This window comes from Parasteatoda tepidariorum, chromosome 10, assembly GCF_043381705.1.
Source record: "Parasteatoda tepidariorum isolate YZ-2023 chromosome 10, CAS_Ptep_4.0, whole genome shotgun sequence".
Lineage (NCBI taxonomy): Eukaryota > Metazoa > Arthropoda > Arachnida > Araneae > Theridiidae > Parasteatoda > Parasteatoda tepidariorum.
Genome location: NC_092213.1, coordinates 8230470 through 8251901, shown reverse-complemented (window position 1 = coordinate 8251901; position 21432 = coordinate 8230470). Strand labels below are relative to the sequence as shown.

The 21432-nt window shown below is 30.9% G+C and overlaps 2 protein-coding genes across 3 annotated transcripts in view; both read right to left on the bottom strand.

Annotated features, from left to right (window-relative positions):
- Nucleotides 1-489, bottom strand: part of LOC122270129 (uncharacterized) — a 31167-nt gene extending 30678 nt beyond the window's left edge. Inside the window, exon 1 of one of the 2 annotated variants that reach the window (XM_071186132.1) lies at nt 222-489. In XM_071186132.1, the coding sequence (XP_071042233.1) occupies nt 222-410 (189 nt within the window). In that variant the 5' untranslated portion in view covers nt 411-489. The remainder of the gene's footprint in view (nt 1-221) is intronic. The other variant, XM_043046372.2, reaches the window with a different exon arrangement.
- A 4104-nt stretch (nt 490-4593) lies between these two features.
- Nucleotides 4594-20517, bottom strand: LOC107437540 (uncharacterized). Its single transcript, XM_016049593.3, has 5 exons — nt 20392-20517; nt 16278-16481; nt 13802-13945; nt 10371-11633; nt 4594-6050 (listed from the first exon to the last, which is right to left on the bottom strand). Exons 2-5 carry the CDS (start codon nt 16468-16470, stop codon nt 5908-5910), a joined length of 1743 nt encoding a protein of 580 aa, XP_015905079.2. The 5' UTR covers nt 16471-16481; nt 20392-20517; the 3' UTR covers nt 4594-5907.
- Between the last annotated feature and the right edge of the window lie 915 nt (nt 20518-21432).

The following is a 21432-nucleotide window of genomic DNA, read 5'->3' as shown; positions in this document are numbered from 1 at the left end:
ATTGTAGATGACAAAATATATATATATATATATATATATAAAGAGAGAGAGGGAGAGACTTTTCAAATCCAAATTCCGTTTTATCTCCATTGGTGTAATAACATTTAAAGAGGATTCAGACAGATCTAGAAACAGTCATGAAGCTATTCTAGGAATAAGCTCTGAAGAATAAGCTTTTCATAATTCCTTCCCAATTAAGAAAGAAAAAAAAAGGCACTCACCGGTGGTGGGAGTCCTTCGAACGAAGCAGGCTCGTCCACCTGTGGCTGATAGTTTGGCATGTTGCGTCCGTCTCGCACTTTCTCTCCGTTATGTTTGGATATCGAAGTGTCCGCGTTCGGGGAGTGAATTGCGAACCACCGGAGCGGAACGGCCCGAAACAAACTTCCGTTTTCCTCACCGATCTCCATCGCCCCGTGAAACGAAGAGAAAGCTCACTCGACCCCGCTACTCACTAATGAGTGTAAACAAGGTCTTTTCACCTGTAACATTTCCAATGATTGGGAAACATTTGTTCTTTATGGGCACCTTTTTTTTTATTTTTCGAGATCGTTCCGCAGGAAGTCATTTTTTCATTGATCAAGTTGTTCGATAAAGAGAAAGTAGGAAGTAACAGAAAAGGGCTCTGATTATCAGAATTACCTGATTATCCGAATCATCTTTATTTACAGTTTTGTGAAATGAAGTCAATCTTTCCCTTTCTAAGCGTTGCCATGTTTTGCACAGAAAACCGAAGCACAACAGTTTGATTTCAGGAATAGCGCAAGCTTGAAAACGTATTTTCGAAAATAAATGAAACATAATTATTTTCATTGCAGAAGTCAGTTTAAAATTTTAAAGAAAAAAATATACGCATAATGAATAAATTATTAATGTTGCTCTGTTATTTTACTTATTGCAGTTTATTTTAAAATTTATTATATTGAAACATATTTGCTCAGGGTGTCAGAGCTACTCATTTTGCAGTTATCCCGTAATACTTACAAAAGAAAATATTGTCCTAACCATTCTGGGCAGCATGTTTTAAAATTTCACAAGCACTTTAACATCACAATTTTTGCAAGAATCTCTGTATCTGTAATCTTACTACATATGAAAATCTAATGATAACGTCGCAGTTTTCCATTGTTTTTTGTGCAAAAAAAACATTAATTTACTGTTATTAATTACAGTTAAAGCGATCTGTTAAATGGTTTAGAACTTAACGATCAGTTTCATGCACAATGAGATGCAAGCAAAAATAGTATTAAATATATCTGTCCATTTGGCACACGAAAATATTAAAAATTTGAAAAAATATATTATAAGTTAAAAATAACGTTAAAAAATATGTAAAAAAAAATTTAAAGGAAAAAAAAATTCTAAAAATATTCAAAAACTCAAAAAAAAAAAACGGAAAGGAAAATAAAGAAAAGACAGCATTTCGTCATCAGTTCTTACGATTATAGGCAAAAAAGTGCTTTCTAATATTGTATTAATGTAGCCAAAGCAAAATATATTAATACAGTAGTGTGAGGAGGATCGAAAACTGAAACGAAACTGACTTATTTAGCAAAAAATGTAAAAGAAAAGAAAAAACGCAAAATAAAACAATCAAGCAAAATATAGAAAATACAGAATAAAACTCAAAATGTAATATNCTAAGTGGAAGTAGTTGTGTTTGTGCACATTAAACTTAAGACTACATACTTTAATGCTGTATGTATAGAAAAAATTATTTTTTTAGTATTAAAATGAAGTTTAATCGAAACATTCAACCACAATCAAATTCAAACAATCCATTCAAACAATCGAAACATTCTACTGCATTCAACATATTTTCAAAACTATTGTTTACCATGTTAACAGCTGCATAAATACTTGAAACTTTGAAAATAATCTTTTTTTAATATAACAATTAATGTCCGATGGCCCATTGACTTGAAAAAATATTCTATACATATGAAATTGACAGTGGGCGGGGGTACCCGCTGGGCGGGGCTACCCGACTCTCCCCTAATCTCGTCATCAGCTCTTACGATTATAGGCGAAAAAGTGCTTTCTAATATTGTATTAATGTAGCCAAAGCAACATATACAGTAGTGTGAGGAGCACCGAAAACTGAAACGAAAATAGAACTTATTTAGCAAAAAATGTAAAAGAAAAGAAAAAACGCAAAATAAAACAATCAAGCAAAATATAGAAAATACAGAATAAAACTCAAAATGTATTATATAAAGAGACTGGCGAATTCAAATGTAGTAAGACTTACCGACATTTTTCAAAAATGATTTAAAATGTTTTCATATCAAGTTTGCCAAATTACAAAAGGAGAAAATAAAAGAATACAACAAAATAAGAAAATAAAAGAAACGATGGAATCAACTTATGGTTCGTTCTTACTAAAGTATAGAAACGCGTTTGATTTGTTAGTAACCTTGGACTGGCTCAAATCTGAATGTGCGAAAAGTAATAATATTATACTGGATAATTCAAAATTTATAATTAATAAGGCTGAATTTCAATTATAAAATTTTAATGTTAATAAGGTTAAAATGTAATTAAACATTTTGTTTTGTATTGATGATTTCAAAGAAATTTTTAACACTTAATAAAAAAAACTTTAACAAATTCTCATTAAATATTAGAAAATTTTTTGCCATGGATTTGCCCAAATTGGATTTGCCAATGATAATTTAGTTAATATATTGTTCAAGACTAGTTAAGGTGTTAGATTTGGAGGCAGGTTTGGAGGCAGGTTTGAAGAATTAGAATATTTAATAACAGTTCTTATCTGCATTCAGTTTTGTTATCATTTAACTTTATATGTTGTACTAGATAATTTTGAAAGCTGACCAATCTGGTCACCAATGACGGCTAATATCGTTTACTTTTTTCTAACTTTCGGAATCACAGTACCTGAAAAATTTATTAGGTACCGAAAAGAAAATTTGCGTATGCTTATACTAATTTGTTATCTATAACATAGGAGGTCGCAAATAATGTCATTGACAAAGACAGACGGGACATCATATATTTTATGCATTCAATACATATAAACTCATCAACTGCTTCTCAACTTAAATGATAATACTTTTCTTAGAACCGAAACAATATCCTGCCTCTGTTTACATTATGTCGGTGAGCTGGATTGAAATTTGTGTTTTAAAAAATTAACATAGCATTTCTCTTATCAAAACTGTTATTTTCTTTATGAAAAAAGTCAATTAATGTATCTAAATCAGTGGTTCCTAAATGGTGTTCCGTTTTTCGAATTTTTCTTATTAAACTTGTGTTTTAATTTATTTTTTTTTAAAGTCAATTAATGTTTATATATCAGTGGTTCCTAAAAGGTGTACCGTTTTTCGAATTTCTCTTATTAAACTTGTGTTTTAATTTATTTTTTTTAAAGTCAATTAATGTTTATAAATCAGTGGTTCCTAAAAGGTGTACCGTTTTTCGAATTTCTCTTATTAAATTTGCGTTTTAATGTATTTTTTTTAAAAGTCAATTAATGTTCATAAATGAGTGGTTCCTAAAAGGTGTACCGTTTTTCAAATTTCTCTTATTAAACTAGTTTTAAATTTTTTTTTAAAAAAGTCAATTAATGTTTATAAATCAGTGGTTCCTAAAAGGTGTACCGTTTTTCAAATTTCTCTTATTAAACTTGTGTTTTAATTTTTTCTTTGAAAAGTCAATTAATGTTTATAAATCAGTGGTTCCTAAAAGGTGTTCTGCGGGAACCTAGGGCTTCATGAAAGGGTCCCTGAGGCACCGAGAAGAAGGACTTTTTTAAAACCAACAATAAGTTTTGACACTCTTAGTTACATTTATAAGCAATCAATAAATCATTATTATTCAATATTTTAGTAATTTTTATGAAATGAAAGTAAAACGTCTGAGAAAAAAGAAATAGCAATAATTAAAAAAAATTATATTTGGAATAAATTAAGAAAAAAAGCATGCATATATAGAAATGTACTTAAGCATTCTACATCGAACATTTTAATTTAAAATAAAACAATTAAAATCAACAATAAAAAAATTTGCTACCAATACAACTATTCTCCAACATTTATAAAAGCGTTTTTTTTTCGTTTTATTGTTGATGACAAAATAATACGTTTTAATAAAATTGCGTTTTAATAAAATTAAAAAAATGATGAAAATAATAGAGAATTTTATGTAATATTTTCAAAATAGTTTGTTTTTCTTTATTTAAATTGTTTCGTATCTCAATGACTTTGGGATTTCCCCCCAAAGAATGTCAACTATTAAGGGTTGCTTAGTAATTTTATCTTTTATTTACCGTCGTTACACAGCCGACACAAGTTTTGTGCTTACTACTAATGTTCACCTCCGTAGCCTTGTAATTCTGAACATTTTATATGGGTTTTTTAATACATTTTACTTTTTTTTCTATATTCAAGCCATGCAAGCAACATAACTATCTCAACTGACGTTGAAGCAGGTAAAAGCATTATTAGCTATTTAAGCTTAACAGGCAAGTAACTTACTTAGCTGTATCCTTCTTTGTAGGCTTCATTATTTTATTAAGTTGATCAGATAATTTTAATTCAAATTCATCGTGTTGCGCAGTACAGAAAGAGACAGTTTTGACACAAAGGTTTTATTGAGTAAGTGACATATTGTACATTCCCATGAAAAGTATGAATAACATTATAAAAATTAAGTAAGTGACATATAGTACATTCCCATGAAAAGTATGAATAACATTATAACAATAAATTTTATGTACTTGGCACTGAAAATATGCAAAATGGTCTATCAAGCTCTCTACTGAAAAATTTTGCACGCAAAATGACTAAAGTTTTGTAAAATAAAATAGCCAGTAAAGTTTTCTACTGGACAAGTCTCTTCTTAAAATGCCTTACCAAATTCTCTACTGAGAAATTTTGCGCTTGAAATTATTAAAATTCTGTAAAGTGAAATGGCCACTCAAATTCTCTACTGAGAAAGTTTTCCTTGAAATGGCTGTAAAATTCTACGAAGTAAAATGACCTGCCAAGCTTTCTACTGAACAGTTCTCTACTTGAAATGGCTGCACAATTTCGCAATTCAAAAGGGCCTATCAAGTTCTCTCTTGAAAAAATTTGCACTCAAAATTTATAAAATTCAGTAAGGTAAAATGGCCTGTCCAGTTTTCTACTGAACAATTCTCTACTTGAAATAGTTGTAAAATTCATTTAAATAAAATGGCCTGTCAAGTTTTCTACTGAACAATTCTCTACTTGAAATAGTTGTAAAACTCAATTAAATAAAATGGCCTGTCAAGTTTTCTACTGAACAATCCTCTACTTGAAATAGTTGTAAAACTCAATTAAATAAAATGGCCTGACAAGTTTTCTACTGAACAATTCTCTACTTGAAATAGCTGCAAAATTCCGTAATGTAAAATGACTTGTCAAATTCTGTGATGAGAATTTTTTCACTTGAAGTTACTAAAATACTGTAAAGTAAAATGATCTGCCAAAATCTTTGGTGAAAAAGTCTTTGCTTGTAATGGCTATAATCCTATGAAGTAAAATGTCCTGTCAATTTTTTTAAACGATTCTCCGCTTGAATCGGATGTAAAATTCTGTAATGTAAAGTGGCCTGTAAAGTTCTATACTGAAAAATTCTTTACTTAAAATGGCTATGAAATACTGTAATTTAAAATGACCTTCTAAATTCGCTACTGAAGTGCAGCTTCATTCCAGAAAACACATTTTGTCATCATGTCAACATATAATGATGCCAGCGTTATGAAAACATACGAGTCTAATAAATAATGATATGGAGTACCAAGGTCAGATGTAGAATTAGTAAAAATGTGAAATAGATTATTCATGGTGTTGAATAAGTCTTAAAGATGATTTCAGGTGTAGATTTTCGATTCCACATCGTCAGATGTAGAATGAGTGAAGATCATCTCTGTTCGCAGCGTTCTTCTCTGCCTCTGCGCCTAATGAAACGCGACATGAACTGTAGAAGAATGCTACACAGCATAGACATGCCCAGCATCATGTAGAGCAGTCCATCATATGAACCCATACCTTCTCTGAAGATACCTAAAAATTAAAACAATCTTATTATTTCACATTTAAATAAATTTAAATAAACAACTAATTCACAACTGACATTTTACTAAACAACTAAAAAATATTTCTTACCGATAAAATCATTTATAAAAAAGAAATAAAGTTTGTGTGTAAGGTTCTACAGAACCAATAACCCGCTAATTTTTTCTAAAAAAAATTTCTCTAAACTTGGGAATTTTCAAACATTTTTTTAGCCTGAAAACCACACCGTCTCCTCCACTAAATCTAAAGGGCTCGGCAATGGTGTCATTCATGAAAGAAGGTCCCTCCATTAGTTTTAAAATTTCAAAACCTTCGTAGTTGTTTTTGAACTCATTAAATTTTTTTCAAGACCTTTTGATATTTTTATTTACCTCAGTTTTAAGATGCATGCAAGCTTTCGTCTTGAAACTAGTCAGCGAGTAAGAAATGCGTGGATTTACTTAGATTAGTGCAAGTTTTTAGCATAAACATCCATGAGAACTAAAATTATCTGTTTGATTATTTATATCAGATACTGTATACCTTCTGAGTATTATTTTGTAAAATTGGCACACGATGTGAAGGTGTTCAGGTGGTGCAATAGGTTAAAGCAGTGCTTATCCCGGTGGTAACGAGCAGTAAGACGTGAGTTCGATCCTGGCAGCCGACTAAACAACCAAAGAGTGTACGCAATGGAGTAACAACTTTAAATCAGTCGTGACTGAAAGACTTTTCACTCGTTGCGATGAGGAAGTTTGTTGAGAGGGCTAAAGAGGCCAAAATGATGTGGCTTTCCTATTATGGCCGTTAAAAAAATTGAGCAGGGATAATTGATTGACAGCGTGGATTAACAGCTTTCCAGGTAGTTGTACCACCAATTTTACTTCAAAAATACGTGTATTTCACCTTTAAATTTTACTAAGGATTCGTAAAATTTGCGTTAAACTGGAACGTCAATTTATAGAAAAAAATAATTATCCAAAAAACTAAGTTACATAAAATTTTACGTAAACAAATTTGTTTCTTTTACGAATATTTTACCATTTGTACTAGGCAAGAAAGAGTGCGTCATTTTTGTAATATTTGCGTCAAAATGTACATAAGCTGAAACGTCGAATTACAGGAAAAAACAGATATCCAAAAAATAGAAAATTTATGTAAATAAATTCGAACCGAAATTTACCAAAATTTAAATGGTAAATTTAATTTGTCAATAATACGTAAAATACACAGAATCATTTTTACTTAATCTGAATTGTAAATATTCTTTCGTTAATCTTTCTTAAAATATACGAAAGCAATCCTACCGAAGGGTTGTTGGTATAATCCATTCCGTTAATATTACGTAAAATATACCAAAGCTTTTTTGACCAAAAATTTCAATGATAATATCATTCCGTCAATGATACGTGACATTTACGTATAAAGCGTATTGACTTTACTAATTACCCAAAAATGTACATTTAATGTACGCATTATGCTACATGGGTAGCTGAAGAATTAACTATTTCTTCGAATTTAGAATTGAACAATCGAAATGATTATCTTGAGGACCACTTTATTTCAAATTAGCAAAAAATTTTAACTTTTATCTACACTTTAAAAAGAGTAAGTCAAATCTAAACACCAATAATAGAGACATCGTAAACGAAGATCCTTTCATTCACACCATTTGAAAATAAGTGAAATTCAGAATGTAGCCGAATTGCACTCTGACTTGGCATGAAATATGCCAGCTTCTGCAAGTCAGGACAGAGTTTGAAGACTACTGCTTGAAGCTAGAACTACTCTGAAAAATGGACTACCATTGACTTTTTAAATTTAGTACTTTTAATTGTTTTTTCTGTTAATTGTTTGAAGAACAAGTACAAGTATTTATAACGAAAATGCTAAAAAAAAATCGTTCCTTTCTTCTGAAAATGTTCAGGTCCTCGACATGTAGAATGTATTTTAGCGTGACATTGACAACTGTATAAAATCAGTCAAACAAAGCATCATCGATGTCAATCACTGTGAGATAGAACAGAAGGCGAGAGCTAGAAATAGCTTTGAGTTTCATTTAATAATGATACTGTAATCCTGACAGGAAATTATTAGTCGAAGTAATTCCATCCCCCCTTCTCATTTCGATACCACTTTACTGCCCTTTGGTGTGCGTTCCATTTTCTTCATTTAATTTATTTTTAACGACTTGTGTTTAATGATGTTGTTGTTTTTCTTAACCCAAATATGATAGTGTGGTTTGGCGAATGTCAGTAAGAGAAAAAGAAACATCGGATTTTTCTCTCTTCATTTTACTTTATTGAAAAATATTGCTGAATTGACTACTGAAGAAAAATAACATTTTCCTTTTTTAATAAATCCATGTTATAAAACATATGTTTTACTTTGACTATCTTATTTAGTTATAATTAATAAGACGTATTTAAGGAAAACCATCAGTGTAAAAATATCAAACAATTTCGCATTTTCTTTAGAAAATGAATAAAAAAAATAAGTAAATAAACTTAAGTTTAGAGAATACCGGACAATGTCCCTTTATCATAAGGCATAAGTGCATGAAATACCAGTAAAGTGTATACATGCAAATGGTATACATATCTCTGCCAGGTTATGAATGTGGTTAATCTGGTTATTATACTTAAGGCTAGAATAACAGACTTTTTTACTTACCTATAACGACAGTTACAGTCATTTTGACCGCAGTAAGAAACCGGTAATAAGTAATTGATATTTTACCCGAATATCAGGAAAACTTTCAAATAAGTCGTTTTCATTAATTTTAACATTCTGCAGTTTTTAAACTTCTATTTTCAGAAAAAAAATATCTTACTACATATAAAAATCTAATAACGGTGTCGCAGTTTTTTATTGTTGTACGCGTATTTTTATTGGCCAGAAAATCACGTGGTGGGATCCAGTTTTTTCTCATTTATTTCCATATTATTTTGATTGTTATCAGTATAAAATTAATAAAAGTTATAAAGGTATAATAAAAAAGCTCTAATAAAGGTATTTTAAAGCTATAAATATTTTTGTATCCCTAATTTAAAGTTATTTTGCTATACTGCTATTATTAAATTGTACAAGCAAATTTAAAAAAAAAAGGCATAGTTTACGTGCTTTACGCTTAAATCAATGTGTTGATTTTTAACTATATATATAATATTGCCGTGACGAATTATTTGGGCTTTAGAATAGACAAATAACTTAAATATTTTTGAAAGCAGATTTTGCGACATTTTTCCCCCTAGTTTAAAAATGATCAAAATCATTATCGTATTCTTAGTATTTGCAAATTTTTATGATCCCAAATAATGCAGCATTAGAGTAAGTTTTCAAATATTAAAACATTGAACCACAAACGCTTTTCCTTTTCGTAAGACTGTGGTTTTGCTTCGTATTGACGTGTTGCGCCATTTTTCATATAAGTTTAGACAATGCTGGCTTTAGATAGGCTAAACTTGACCTAACTGTCATGAGTAACAGTTGAAAACTCACAGCAGTTATAAAAATAGTATATGATTAGCGAAAAAGCATCATTTCATATTATGACGTATCATTCGAAAAACAGCCTTAAATCCTCCGCTATTAGTGGAGTGTATGAATTTTATTAGCATGGAAGCGTTAGTTTCAAAAATAAAGCTAAGAAACGTAAAAAATAAGTGAAATGTAAAGAAAAGTAAAAGTAAAATAAAAAGCAATGTATATAATAAAATTTAAAGTTAAAAAAGCAAAATTAAAGTAAAGTGAAGTAAAAAGTAAAACGAAAGCGTAAAGTAAATTGTAAGATATAAAGCAAAGTTAATGTAAAGTAAAAAGTAAATTTAAGTGTTAAATATAACATAAAGTGTTAAATATAAAGTAAGGCGTAGACTATAAAGTAAAATAAAGCTTAAAATATAAAATAAGGTGCAAATAAAAATAAAGTGTAAAGCAAAATGATAAGTATAATGTAAAGAATGGCGCAAATTGTAAGAAATAAAATTAGCTGTAATTTCTTTTAATATTATAATTATTTGGAAACTTCATAAAAGAATTACTTAACGTTAATTCTATTTATTAAAATTACTTATTAGAATAATTAATTAAAAGGATTCGGCTGTTTTAAAATATCATTTTAAGAGTGCAATCACGCACATTGACATTAATGCTAAACGTAAGAGCTATGCCTAAACTTGGGGTGAGTTAGCAAATTTGGCAAGTTTCACTTCTGTCGGTTAGGTTATCACATATTAACAATTCATCCAGCAATTATATAGATAAGTGTAACATACATTAAATACAGTGATTACGGAACAGTGTTTATAAAAAATATTACTGACATACCTATTAAGGGTGACATCGTGAAGCTCATTGGTGCATACAGCAAGAGCCTGGATGCCATTGCCATCGCTCGATTCTTCTTCTCAATAAACTCATTCAAGGTTCCGGGAAGACTTGTTGTATTGCCACCCAAAATAAGTCCGAGTAAGCAGATGGCAGTTAAAGTAGCCGAAAACCCCGACACAAAAACAAGCATTAGGCACATTAGTCCTATTAGGGCGAAACAAATGGCACTAAAGTTGGCGACAGTTATGTATCCATGATCGGTAACAGAAGCTAAGAGAAAGCGTCCAATTGTATCGAAAAACGACAGAGCCATCACGAAATATACCTCGTGATCGCGTTCGACGCCCTTGTCTCGAACAATGTCTATGGTAATGGTTAGAAACATATACATGACGTAGAAATGCAAGCTTTGAATCAGGGTTATGAGCAAAAACACGGGATTCCATAGAACACTAATGGAATTACTTGATTCTTGCGAAGTGGGTTTCTTACTATTTGTAGTAATAGTTCTAAATTTATTGTTTATATAGTAAATTTGATCGTTCAAGACACTGCAATTTAACACTGCAGGCGTATGCACTTGGTCCTTAAGCACTTGCGTATTGATAACTGAAGATGTTTGCTTCTGATTTTTTAAGTTTTGATTATTGAGCACATCAGTGTCCATTTGCTTGGAATGTCTTTCTAATATGTTTTTCTGCCATCTTCGGAATTCCAAAGGCTCGGTACTTGTATAGGACAACAAACGTACTGGAGTAGAGTTTAAAGTATTTTGATCAGAAAGGGAACTTGGTACAAATGAGAAGATAGAATCAGGATGGAGTTGAAATTCTGACACATCAGTCGATTTAACATCTGAAACATCGTTCGCAAGTTTATTATAAAATTCGAATTTCCGTGAATCAAATTTCAGCTTTAAATTAGATTCTTTTTCCTTTTCAATCGCATGGCACACGCTTGATTGTTTTGTTTTCAAATTCGATTCACCCGCTGATGAAGGTTTCAGTGATTCTGACTTCTCAGGCTTGGGTTTATTTAACAACATAGTCACTGGTATGCTGTTAAGTATGATGGCGGATATGATTAGGAAAGTTCCGGATGTCCCGAAATGCAACAGTACTAATTCCAAAAGAGGAGGAAATAAAGAGGAACCCAAGCCGCTCCCACCAAAGACAATTCCTTGTCCCTTTGCTCTGTGCCTGTCGAAGTGTTGATTGATGATCTCAGGGACAACAGCAGTGGCCCATCCTAAACCAAATCCTAAAATGAAAAATACATTTTATCTAAAATAAAAATGTGAAAGATTTGCATCAGATTCTGATTATGAGTTTATACTTTTCATTAACAGTTAACCACTTTACTTTGACTAAGGACCGGTTGTCTCCTGCGTGATCACCTACTTGAAAAGTCAATTTAAAAGAATAAAAAACGATAGAAACGGACATTTTTATGCACGTTTCTCAGAAAACTGGATTTAACTTCACTAAGTTTCAAGTTTAGTTACAGAGTTCGTCAGCAAATGGCGCCGTATACTATAAAAGCTGTTTTTAATCTGACCACCATTTGCAGCAATAATGTGGCATAGACTGAGAAGAAAATTAGCAAACGCCTGTGCAAATATTTCAGTTGGAATGGTTTGACATGCGGATATGATCTGGCAAATAGTTTTCCAATCAACAGCGCTATCTGTTGACGATCTTTGTAATTAATATTGTAACTTGAAGGAGATAGAATCCAGGTTTCCTATACATTTCTATCTCCTTCCGTTTTTCTTTAATTAATATTTTCAAACCATCGGTCAATTTTGGGACAATCAATGGATGTATGATTCCGAAATGCACAATGGGTGCTCCGAAGTAACTACCTCGTATTAATTCATATTTTCACTGGGGATTAATTCATTCTTATTAATTCATATTTTTAGAATTGTAGGCAACAAATTCAAACATTTGTCGGAAATTTTTTTTATTTGAGATAGAAAAATAGCCAAAACATTATCAAGCTATAAAAATTCCACTAAATCCAATAAGAAAACGTGTGTGATAAAATAATAAAGTATCAGTTTATCCGTCGAGTCGAACTAAAATACTATCAAACCGCTTACTATTTCCTTTTCTATTAAAGTTACTTATTGAAAATTTTAATCCACTCTTTTTCTTTGATCAGCCACGATGTTAAACAATGCTACGCTGATAGCATCTTGTTTTTTTCTCACTGCATTAAATAAAAAAAAGCGCAACGTTCAGGGGGAGAGCTGCTTAGTTTAATGCCTGATTATTCTTATTTATTTCATTATTGATTTAATATGCACGTTTGTAAAGGTGTCCCTGACAATTTGCCCCAAACTTCTACCCCACTTTACCTCTTGGAGTTAATTGGAGCTTTAGTGCTCAGTCCCTCATTCGTGCCACAGCCAAGATGCTCATAAGGGGTAGCTAGATCAGGGGAATTATCATGGCTTGGTAATAATTATTTATCGCCAGACATAACCACCACGGGAATATTATTTCAGCAATAAATTATTCATGTATCTATCATTTGTCTATTTTATAAAAAGATATAAAGACATTAAAAAATTTAAAATTATTAAGAGCAAATAAATTACTTTTAAAAAACTATAGTTTTGTATTTTCTATTTAGTTCTGCGTGAAATGCTATCTCATGACAACTCTTAGCTATAAAATTAAGAAATCTTTGTAGAAAATTAATTTGAAAAACTATGCTTATTAAGGGTTGCAAATAAATATTTAAGAAAGGAAAAAAAAAACGTTGTTAAAACACTAATTAGGAGAGAAAAAAGGGATTTAAAAATCTCGTAATCATTTAGTGTTATTGTCGGATGAAATTGTAATGTCTATAGCTAGATACCGTCTTTAAGATTCCTCCTCACTTAACTCCTTCCTTCTCGCTCCCCTTGAAAATGACGGGGTGAGGTTTCGCCTTCGATTTCTCGCTCCCGTGAAATTGCCGGGTTGGAGTGTTCAGTAGTAACGCGCCAATAAGATTAAAGCTAATTCATTTTCCTTGCCCGGAAAACATTTTATTCCTCATTTTACACACCAGAAGGCAGTACTAGGATTTTTTAAGGTAATTGTAGAGAGTCAGTATATTTTAAACTAGATGTCAGCACTAATCAAATACGTGTATTTGGCAAAATAGGCACTTTTATGACCGTTTTTTTTGAAAATTAACCGATCGTTAAGGGTTAAAAGATATTCACTGGTTTTAATATCTTCCTTACTTTTAGTAACTTCAATAGTGACTCGTCAAAATTTCAGAGTATTCTAATAAGTCCACTTATTATTTTGCTTTCCCTTACTACACCGTTCTTGGCATTATTTTTCACGAAGACTCTATAACTATACAAAAAGTGATAATTACGAATCAAACAACGTGTGGAGTTTTTGCACAAAGGATTCTATACTTACCAAAAATTAAGCCAAAACAGATATCAATGATAATGATGCTCTCTGCAAAGAAGCACCCTCCAATGCCTATTGCACATAATAAGCAACCAATCTGTGTCACTCTCTGCAGTCCTAACTTCTCGCCAAAATATCCTGCAAACGGACCTGTTGGCGAAAAGAATCATTGTGAGTTTTAGTTAGAAAGAATATTCCGATTACTTCGCTTTTACAATAAATCTGATTTAAAGTAACATATTTCCCCCCTGTAAGCTTTTTGTTCGAGTGAATGAAAAACGATTTTGTATCACAAAGCATAGACCGCAACAACTATGGGACAGTTCCGCGACACGGAGCTTCAGGGACTGGCTCCACATTCCTTCAACTAAGGAAAAGTAAACCAGTGGATCCTAAAAGGTGATGTTCAGAACTCCAAAGTTACGTAAAAAGATCACAAGGGTTCCATTAATTAAGAATTTTTTCTATCAGTAATGAGTTTTGAAACCTGTAATAGGTTCACATTTAACTAAAAATCATTTATTTATTTAATAATTAGAATTATTTTATCGATTGTTTATTTAATATTGTTATGAAGTTATTTAAGCAAAATAACAATTTAAAAAATAGCAAATTTTGAAATATATTTTTTTTTTCAATAACAATATATTAAACAAATTTCTAAAAAGATATGTTTCTACAAATGATTGTTTTAGTATTTCTCGACGAATTCTTAAATTCACAATAAAATAACCTGATTTACTTTTTTTTCCAATGACTAACGGATTAACACTCAACATTCAGGTATCAGTAGAACAGATTTGTGGGTCACACTTTCAGAGGCACCATATTTGGTGGCCAACGCAGCTCTCACACTAGGGACAGATAGTACAAAGAATGAAAGAACATCCATGACTTGTTCGGGATTCAAACCCAGAACCTTTTTGATACCCAGCTCCCTGAACCTTACACTGTCTCGTCGGTGATAACCTAATTTAAGGATTACTAATTATTCTCCGATAACAATTCTCACACCAATTCTCACATTTTTTCTCGAAAGTCATAATTCAACTTATTTTATTCATTTCAGTTAATGCATTCGACACGAACTAATCCCAGATTGTGGTTAACCCCTACATTTTGAGGGTCAGAAATTTGGAAACAAAAATAAAGATGTGTTTATTCAGAGAAAGTACATTTGTGTGTCTGATTTCGTAACTTAAAATATCGTCTGCACTAAGTAATTAGTATATTTGAGATAAATCCCTCGAAACATTTAGCTTGAGTCCTAGAAAGTGAAGGTCCCGCAGTGGACTGATCGTTAAGACACGGTTTCCAGCAGATCACCGAAGTTAAGCATTACTGGCTGCGGTCAGTATGCAGGTGGGTGACCACTTAGACCTAGGGACCGAGAGTGTGCGATATTGGTCCTCATTAAACTGTTCTACCATAAAGTGCTCGCCTTCACGTGCAGGTCGTTGGGCTACCGAAGCAAGGGTGCCATCCCCTCTGCAGTGGATCAAAATTGTGATGGCATGTCTTCGGATCATCCTCAGGGATGTTTCCCAGACCGTCGCCAATAGCCCATTGTGCAGCTCTAGTGTGACGTAAATGAACTACAACAACCTAGAACGTGAAGATCCGATCATCAGATCAAAAGTAATTTAGGGTGGTCCATTTTTTATTTTGCGCATTGTACATGTACATGCATTCACGCATCCAAAATTTGCCTAAAAAAATTTGCAAATCAAGCAATTATTTCTATGCAAAAATTTATAAATTAAAATGCCTTTTGGAATAATATTTTCTAAAGCTTGAAATTTAAAAAATAAATTTATTTAAAAATTGCTACGTCTCCACAACCGTTTGCTAAATAAAATGGATGTTTTTTTCTTGCTTTAAAAGTATTATTAAAAAGAGAATATTAGAAAATACTTTTTGGGTATCAAAATTTTTTTTTAATTTTCAATTTAGAGTATTTAATTTTATTTTATACTCGTCGTTGAACAGCCGACCCAACTATGGGTTTACGACTACTAATGTTCAACTCCGTAGCTTTGTAAGACAAGGGAACTCCAAGAGCAAGTATTGGGCGAAATTTGCCTTTGTGGAGGACTTTTTGATGGGACTAACCCGCATTTGCGTTACATGGAGAGGAAGACCACGAGAACCTACCACGGTTTGACTGATAGCGAGGGGATTCAAATCCATGCTCCGTCTACTACTGAGGATATTTCACGTCAGCACTGTGGTCGGTGCAAGCCGGGTGCGGAAATCGTATCGACCAGCCAACGCAAGGATCTAACGCCTGTTCATCTCATTGGAAGACGAACGCTCTATCCCCTGAACCATTCATTTCCCACTGAAAAAGTATTTAAAGTAAACCATTTTTTTTCATGTATTTTATTTAATTTTGCCTTTTGCGCTCTGTACATATAATTAAAAAAATGCGAAAATTCTATTGATTTAACAAAAATTGAATGAAGCAGATAAAAAAAATCACCTGACAAACTTCTTGCGCAATAGGCGAGAGCGAATGGAAAAGATGCTGCATTCCTGTCAGCGCCGTAACGATCCAAAATGGAGACAAAAAGCTGTGATCCCAATCTCATGGGGCATGTCACGAAGGTGAATATGATGGAGCTGGCCACGGCCACAATCCAGCTATGTCTGCTGTCCAATCCAGTTATTTTCATTTGGAATGAGTCTGAAAAAGAAAGAGTTTGGGTCATCTTTTTCGTTGCAATATTTAAAAACAAATTATTTTCATTATTTTAAATCTTTCTCAATTGTGCTTATTTAAAAAGCAATTAAGACATAATACAGAAGATTCTGAATATCGTATACTCAGTTAAAGGGTTAAAAATTCTATCGAACTAGTAATAATGTTTTAACACTACAGAAAAGGCAGGAAACATAACATAAGTTATCCGCCTGATTTCGACATAATTGTTTTTAACGAAGCCTTAATTAAAATTTTAATTTTATCTTTGGTAAGCTTTGGGAAGCAATTAAGACAAATTGTGATGCATAAATTTTGGATTAGTTTTTTTTTCTAGGTCAAAAATGTGTTTTCATCTGTTAAATGATAAATCTTAAAAAATTTTAAACGAACCATAAAATAAAAATAAATACATTGATATATATTGAGTATATATATCAAAGAATTAGGTATACATATCAATGTAGTGTACAATATACTGAGTTTTTAAAGATAAATTATAAGCATTCTTTTTTTTTTAAATTTGATAAAGGTAAAGAAATTCACACTTAGACTTTAGCTTTTAGATCAAAACATCTCTAATAATGTACAAAGTCTACATATAAAGTTTCAAAGAATTCTTTTGCGCGTCAGCATAAAGACATTTTTGTGAAAATCAGTGTTCTTCAGAGAATGCATTTAAAATGCAAGAAAATTCCGAAATGCAAGACATTTCTGGCAANCATGTTCCCACAACAAATCAATACCTCTGGGGGTACTGATCCAGGAGTTTCCTTGTCTTCTGGATTGGTTCAAAATTACAAGGCTACGGTGTTAAACATTAATAGTCGTAAACCCAAAAAATTGGGTCGGCTGTTCAACGACAGTTACAAAATAAAATATATTAATACAATACACTAATTTTTCAGTTCAGTATTTTGTTAATTTAGCCGTAACATTCTATTTAAAATCACGAAACAAAACAAAAAAAATGATTGAACAACAGTGGAGTTTAGTGAGTTAAGTGGGCTGGGGGCGGAGCTGTAATTTTTTGCCTAAAATATTAACAATTAAATTGGAATTTAAAAAGCAAAGTTGTAGATGAAGTTGTAATATAGTCTAAGAGCAAAATGATTAGGTTTATATTTTATAACAAATAAATCTAAAACCAAATCTGTTTTAATGAAATGAAACATTTTGGAATATTTTATATGAATATTCATTCACTTAAAACCATCCATTTTTCGTAAAGAAATGAAAAGTGATTGTCGCAATCGTAGTAATCGGTGAGCTAAGCGAGCGGGAGGAAAAGATCTCTTGTACTATTATAACAGAGAGAGAAAATCATATTAATAACTATACATACAATGATTCGGAAATGCTCCAAGTTTAGGCATTAAAAATCATAATATTTAAAGTATTCTGGAAGCTTCTTGTCTCAATCCATAGATGGCTCTGTCATCAATGAAGTATTAATAGTGAAATAAATGTGCATAGGAAGTTAGAAATAAACCAGCCATGTTATTCGATAGTTGTTGTTAGAAGTTTTTATTTTTTTTTTCTTCTAGTGAAATAACTGCAACTGAACTCCTTGTTTTAGCGATGATGTGAAGACCTTAAGTATACGACTGGGTTTAACGGAATTTTTTTAAACACAATTTTAGATTAAAATTTTAATTTTATTTTTGGTGAGCAGAGGTCCTAAAATTATAAATCTAATATAAACTTTAAAAATTTATGAACATTAAATATATAGTATTTCATAAATATCAACAAAAAAATTTTCTTGATCAATAATATAGCAGTTACCTAAGTTTTTAACTAAAAATATTTAAAAATTTCAAATATACAATGAAAGAAAAAACTAAATAAATTGTTCAGTATTGATTTTTTTTCTTAAATAAAAAATTTTTGACATTCTTACTTAAAGCATGATAACTATAATAAATTCCTACTTAGATCCTAGCTTTTAGTTCAAAACGTATCTGACATTTAACAAGCTCAAAATACAAAGTTTCAAAGAATCAAAGTTTCAAAGATTCAAAATAGTCATGATGCCACGTTAAATATAAAGAAACTTATTATACTCATGATACTTGACGGGCATGGCTTACTCGAAATAGAATGGAAAGAACAGTATCTAGCCTAAACAAATGCCATGTTTCAACAACCAATCAGATTCAAGATATCCACTCTACGTCACTTGCAGGTATCCCATTATTGGGTTCTTCCGAAAGTGGCGTTTCTTGGTTACTTTTTTATGGAAAATAGCGATTTCTTTTAAGGAACATAAAAACATAATGGTCTAACTCAGTTTCCCGTTGTTGAAGGTGTCTTTTAATTGACCGTAAATTCAAATAGTTGGATCCAGTTTTCTTCATTGATTTCCATATCGTTTTGGTTGTCTTTAGCATAAAATTGATAAAAGTCCTAAAGGTATTGTTTTCCTATAAATACTTTGGTATCCCTTATTTTAAAATCTTTACCTGTACAGCTATTTTTACGCTTTTGATTTTGATTGTTTTCTAAGTTATGAAAATGAGAGCTACAACACTTTGAGAACTATGATAATAGCATTTTTTAATCATTATTATAACGTAATTCTACGCTGCATTTTAAGATAAAATTTCGGTGTCTAATCTTATTAATCATTCTGTAATTATTATTTTTTGTGCACATTTGATTAATATACTGTTATTATAATTAGCTTCACACGCAATGTAATGCATGCAAAAAATATATTTAATGTATATGTCCTTTGGGAAAGCGAAAATATTAAATTACGGTTGAGAACCCACCTAATTTGATATGAAAATACACTTTGATTTTTAAATGTTATTTTTAAAAATGATTACTTCGCAAAATTCTTTACGTTCACTGATAGATCTTAATGAAATCACGTGTTTGGGGATGGGAAGTGGGGGCACAAGCATAAGCAAACAGAATTCTTTTTAGTACAAATAATTTAAGTGAATAATTTCAACGTTCATAAAAAAAACCATTTTATTTCAAGAAACAACAATTATTGCGATCAGTTAATAAAATTTCGCATTTGCACTTTTTCGTAGTTATTTCGATCTGAGAGGAACAAATTCATCATTAAAATCTCTTTAATTAACGAAATTGATTATTATTAAATTTTCGAAAGTGAATGGGGGAAAAAAAATTTCAACTACTCTTTTGGGATTTGGATTTTAGTACAAATATAATCCAGAATATCTAACTGGTTTTTTTAGTAACTGTTAGGATATATTTTCTTAGTATTAAAAATATCCTAATATATTTTTGCCTGTAATTAGAGCGTCAAAAAAATACATGAAAGGGAGACCCGCGTCCCATCTGCTACAGAGAGTTATCGTAAAAAAAACAAGCAATTTTAATAATGAAGAACAATAATTTCATTTAAATCAAAAAATAAAAACATAATTTTTTTCAATTTTTAAAAACGACATACATAAAAATGAAAACCGGTGTCCCATCAGCATCAAAGGGTTGTGAAAAAAAAACCAAACAATTTTAATATTCAAGAAAAATATTTCCATTAAAAACAAAAATTCGAAACATTTTTTCTTTAATCTTTAAAAGGGATTTAAAAAAGACGGTTAATTATTTTTGTACTATCCAACACTATAAAAAAATTATTAAAGAAACAATACCCGCCTTTTAAAAACGTTTTAAAAGTTGTCTCGTTTTAAAATTAATTTTAATGGATTTACAGAAAATTACAATATTTTTCCTCATATAATTTTCTATTATTTTTAGAAGTAGAAAATTTTTGAGACATTTCATTTTTTACGTATTTATTCATTCTATTTGCTTGCAGATGTAAGAAAAAAGCAGTTTGTCTGAATGATATTTAAGATGAAAGACTTTAATCGAAAGCTAAAACAATGTAATTAATATGAAAAATACATACCTTAACAAAGCGATAGAATTTTCAATTGCAACTGAATTCGAGCAAAAGTTGATCCGTTCTTCTGCTGAAAAGTGGGTAGATAATCTCGAAATGTGCTACTAGAATACACCGGAATCTACTTCCTAGGCCTCTTTAATTTTAATCCTTTATTGGATATACTTTTAAGTGATAATTTTGTTTCCTTTTTTACTTTACACAAATATTTACTATTTCTGACAGTAGGATAGATAAAATAGCGAGGTCTTCGAAAAGCTAAGTAACGAGTATAAACCTTTCACCTGTTGGTTCTGTACACAAAGGCTTGAGGATTTTATAGGAGTAATTTCTCAATTTTCCTCTGTAATCTGAGAAAATAAATCATCCTTAATCGCATTTTACTCTAATATCTAACAATCACGATAAGCATATCTTCCTTTTCATAATTTTTAAAAGTTTGAATTTTTATGACGACAACTCGGTTGTTGGTTTTGCGCTGCCTGAGTTAATATTGTCCGCGTAATAGTTACTTTTCAAGTACTTCTATCTATTTTGAATATTTGCATTACTTTAAAAAGATAATAATCTTGATCTTTGTAAATCAAAAATGATACCACCCTAAAAATATTTCTCAGATTTTGCATGAACTCAATTCGTGACTTTATTTCATTTCCTTTATTTCAAATACCCCATTTAGGGTATTGATACGTTCTAGGGGAAGTAAAAAAACCTATTTACTAAGTACCTATAATAGGTACATACATTATGTACCTATATTAGAAGATTGGATACCTATTTCCTCATCACCTATTACCTTAATACCAGTTGTACATATTAACATAATTGATGCATCATTGACGTTAATTTTATTGGAAAATGGAAACGAATAAAGTACTGACTTGAATTATGAAATATAAAAATTATTAATATAAACATTATTAATAATAATAATAAATTATTTGATGTTATAATGGCTATTCAAAAACAACCGACTTTTCCCCTGCTTCCTTTAAAAAATGTATAAGAAGGACATGCAATACTCTTTAAATAAAATGAACCTGATGA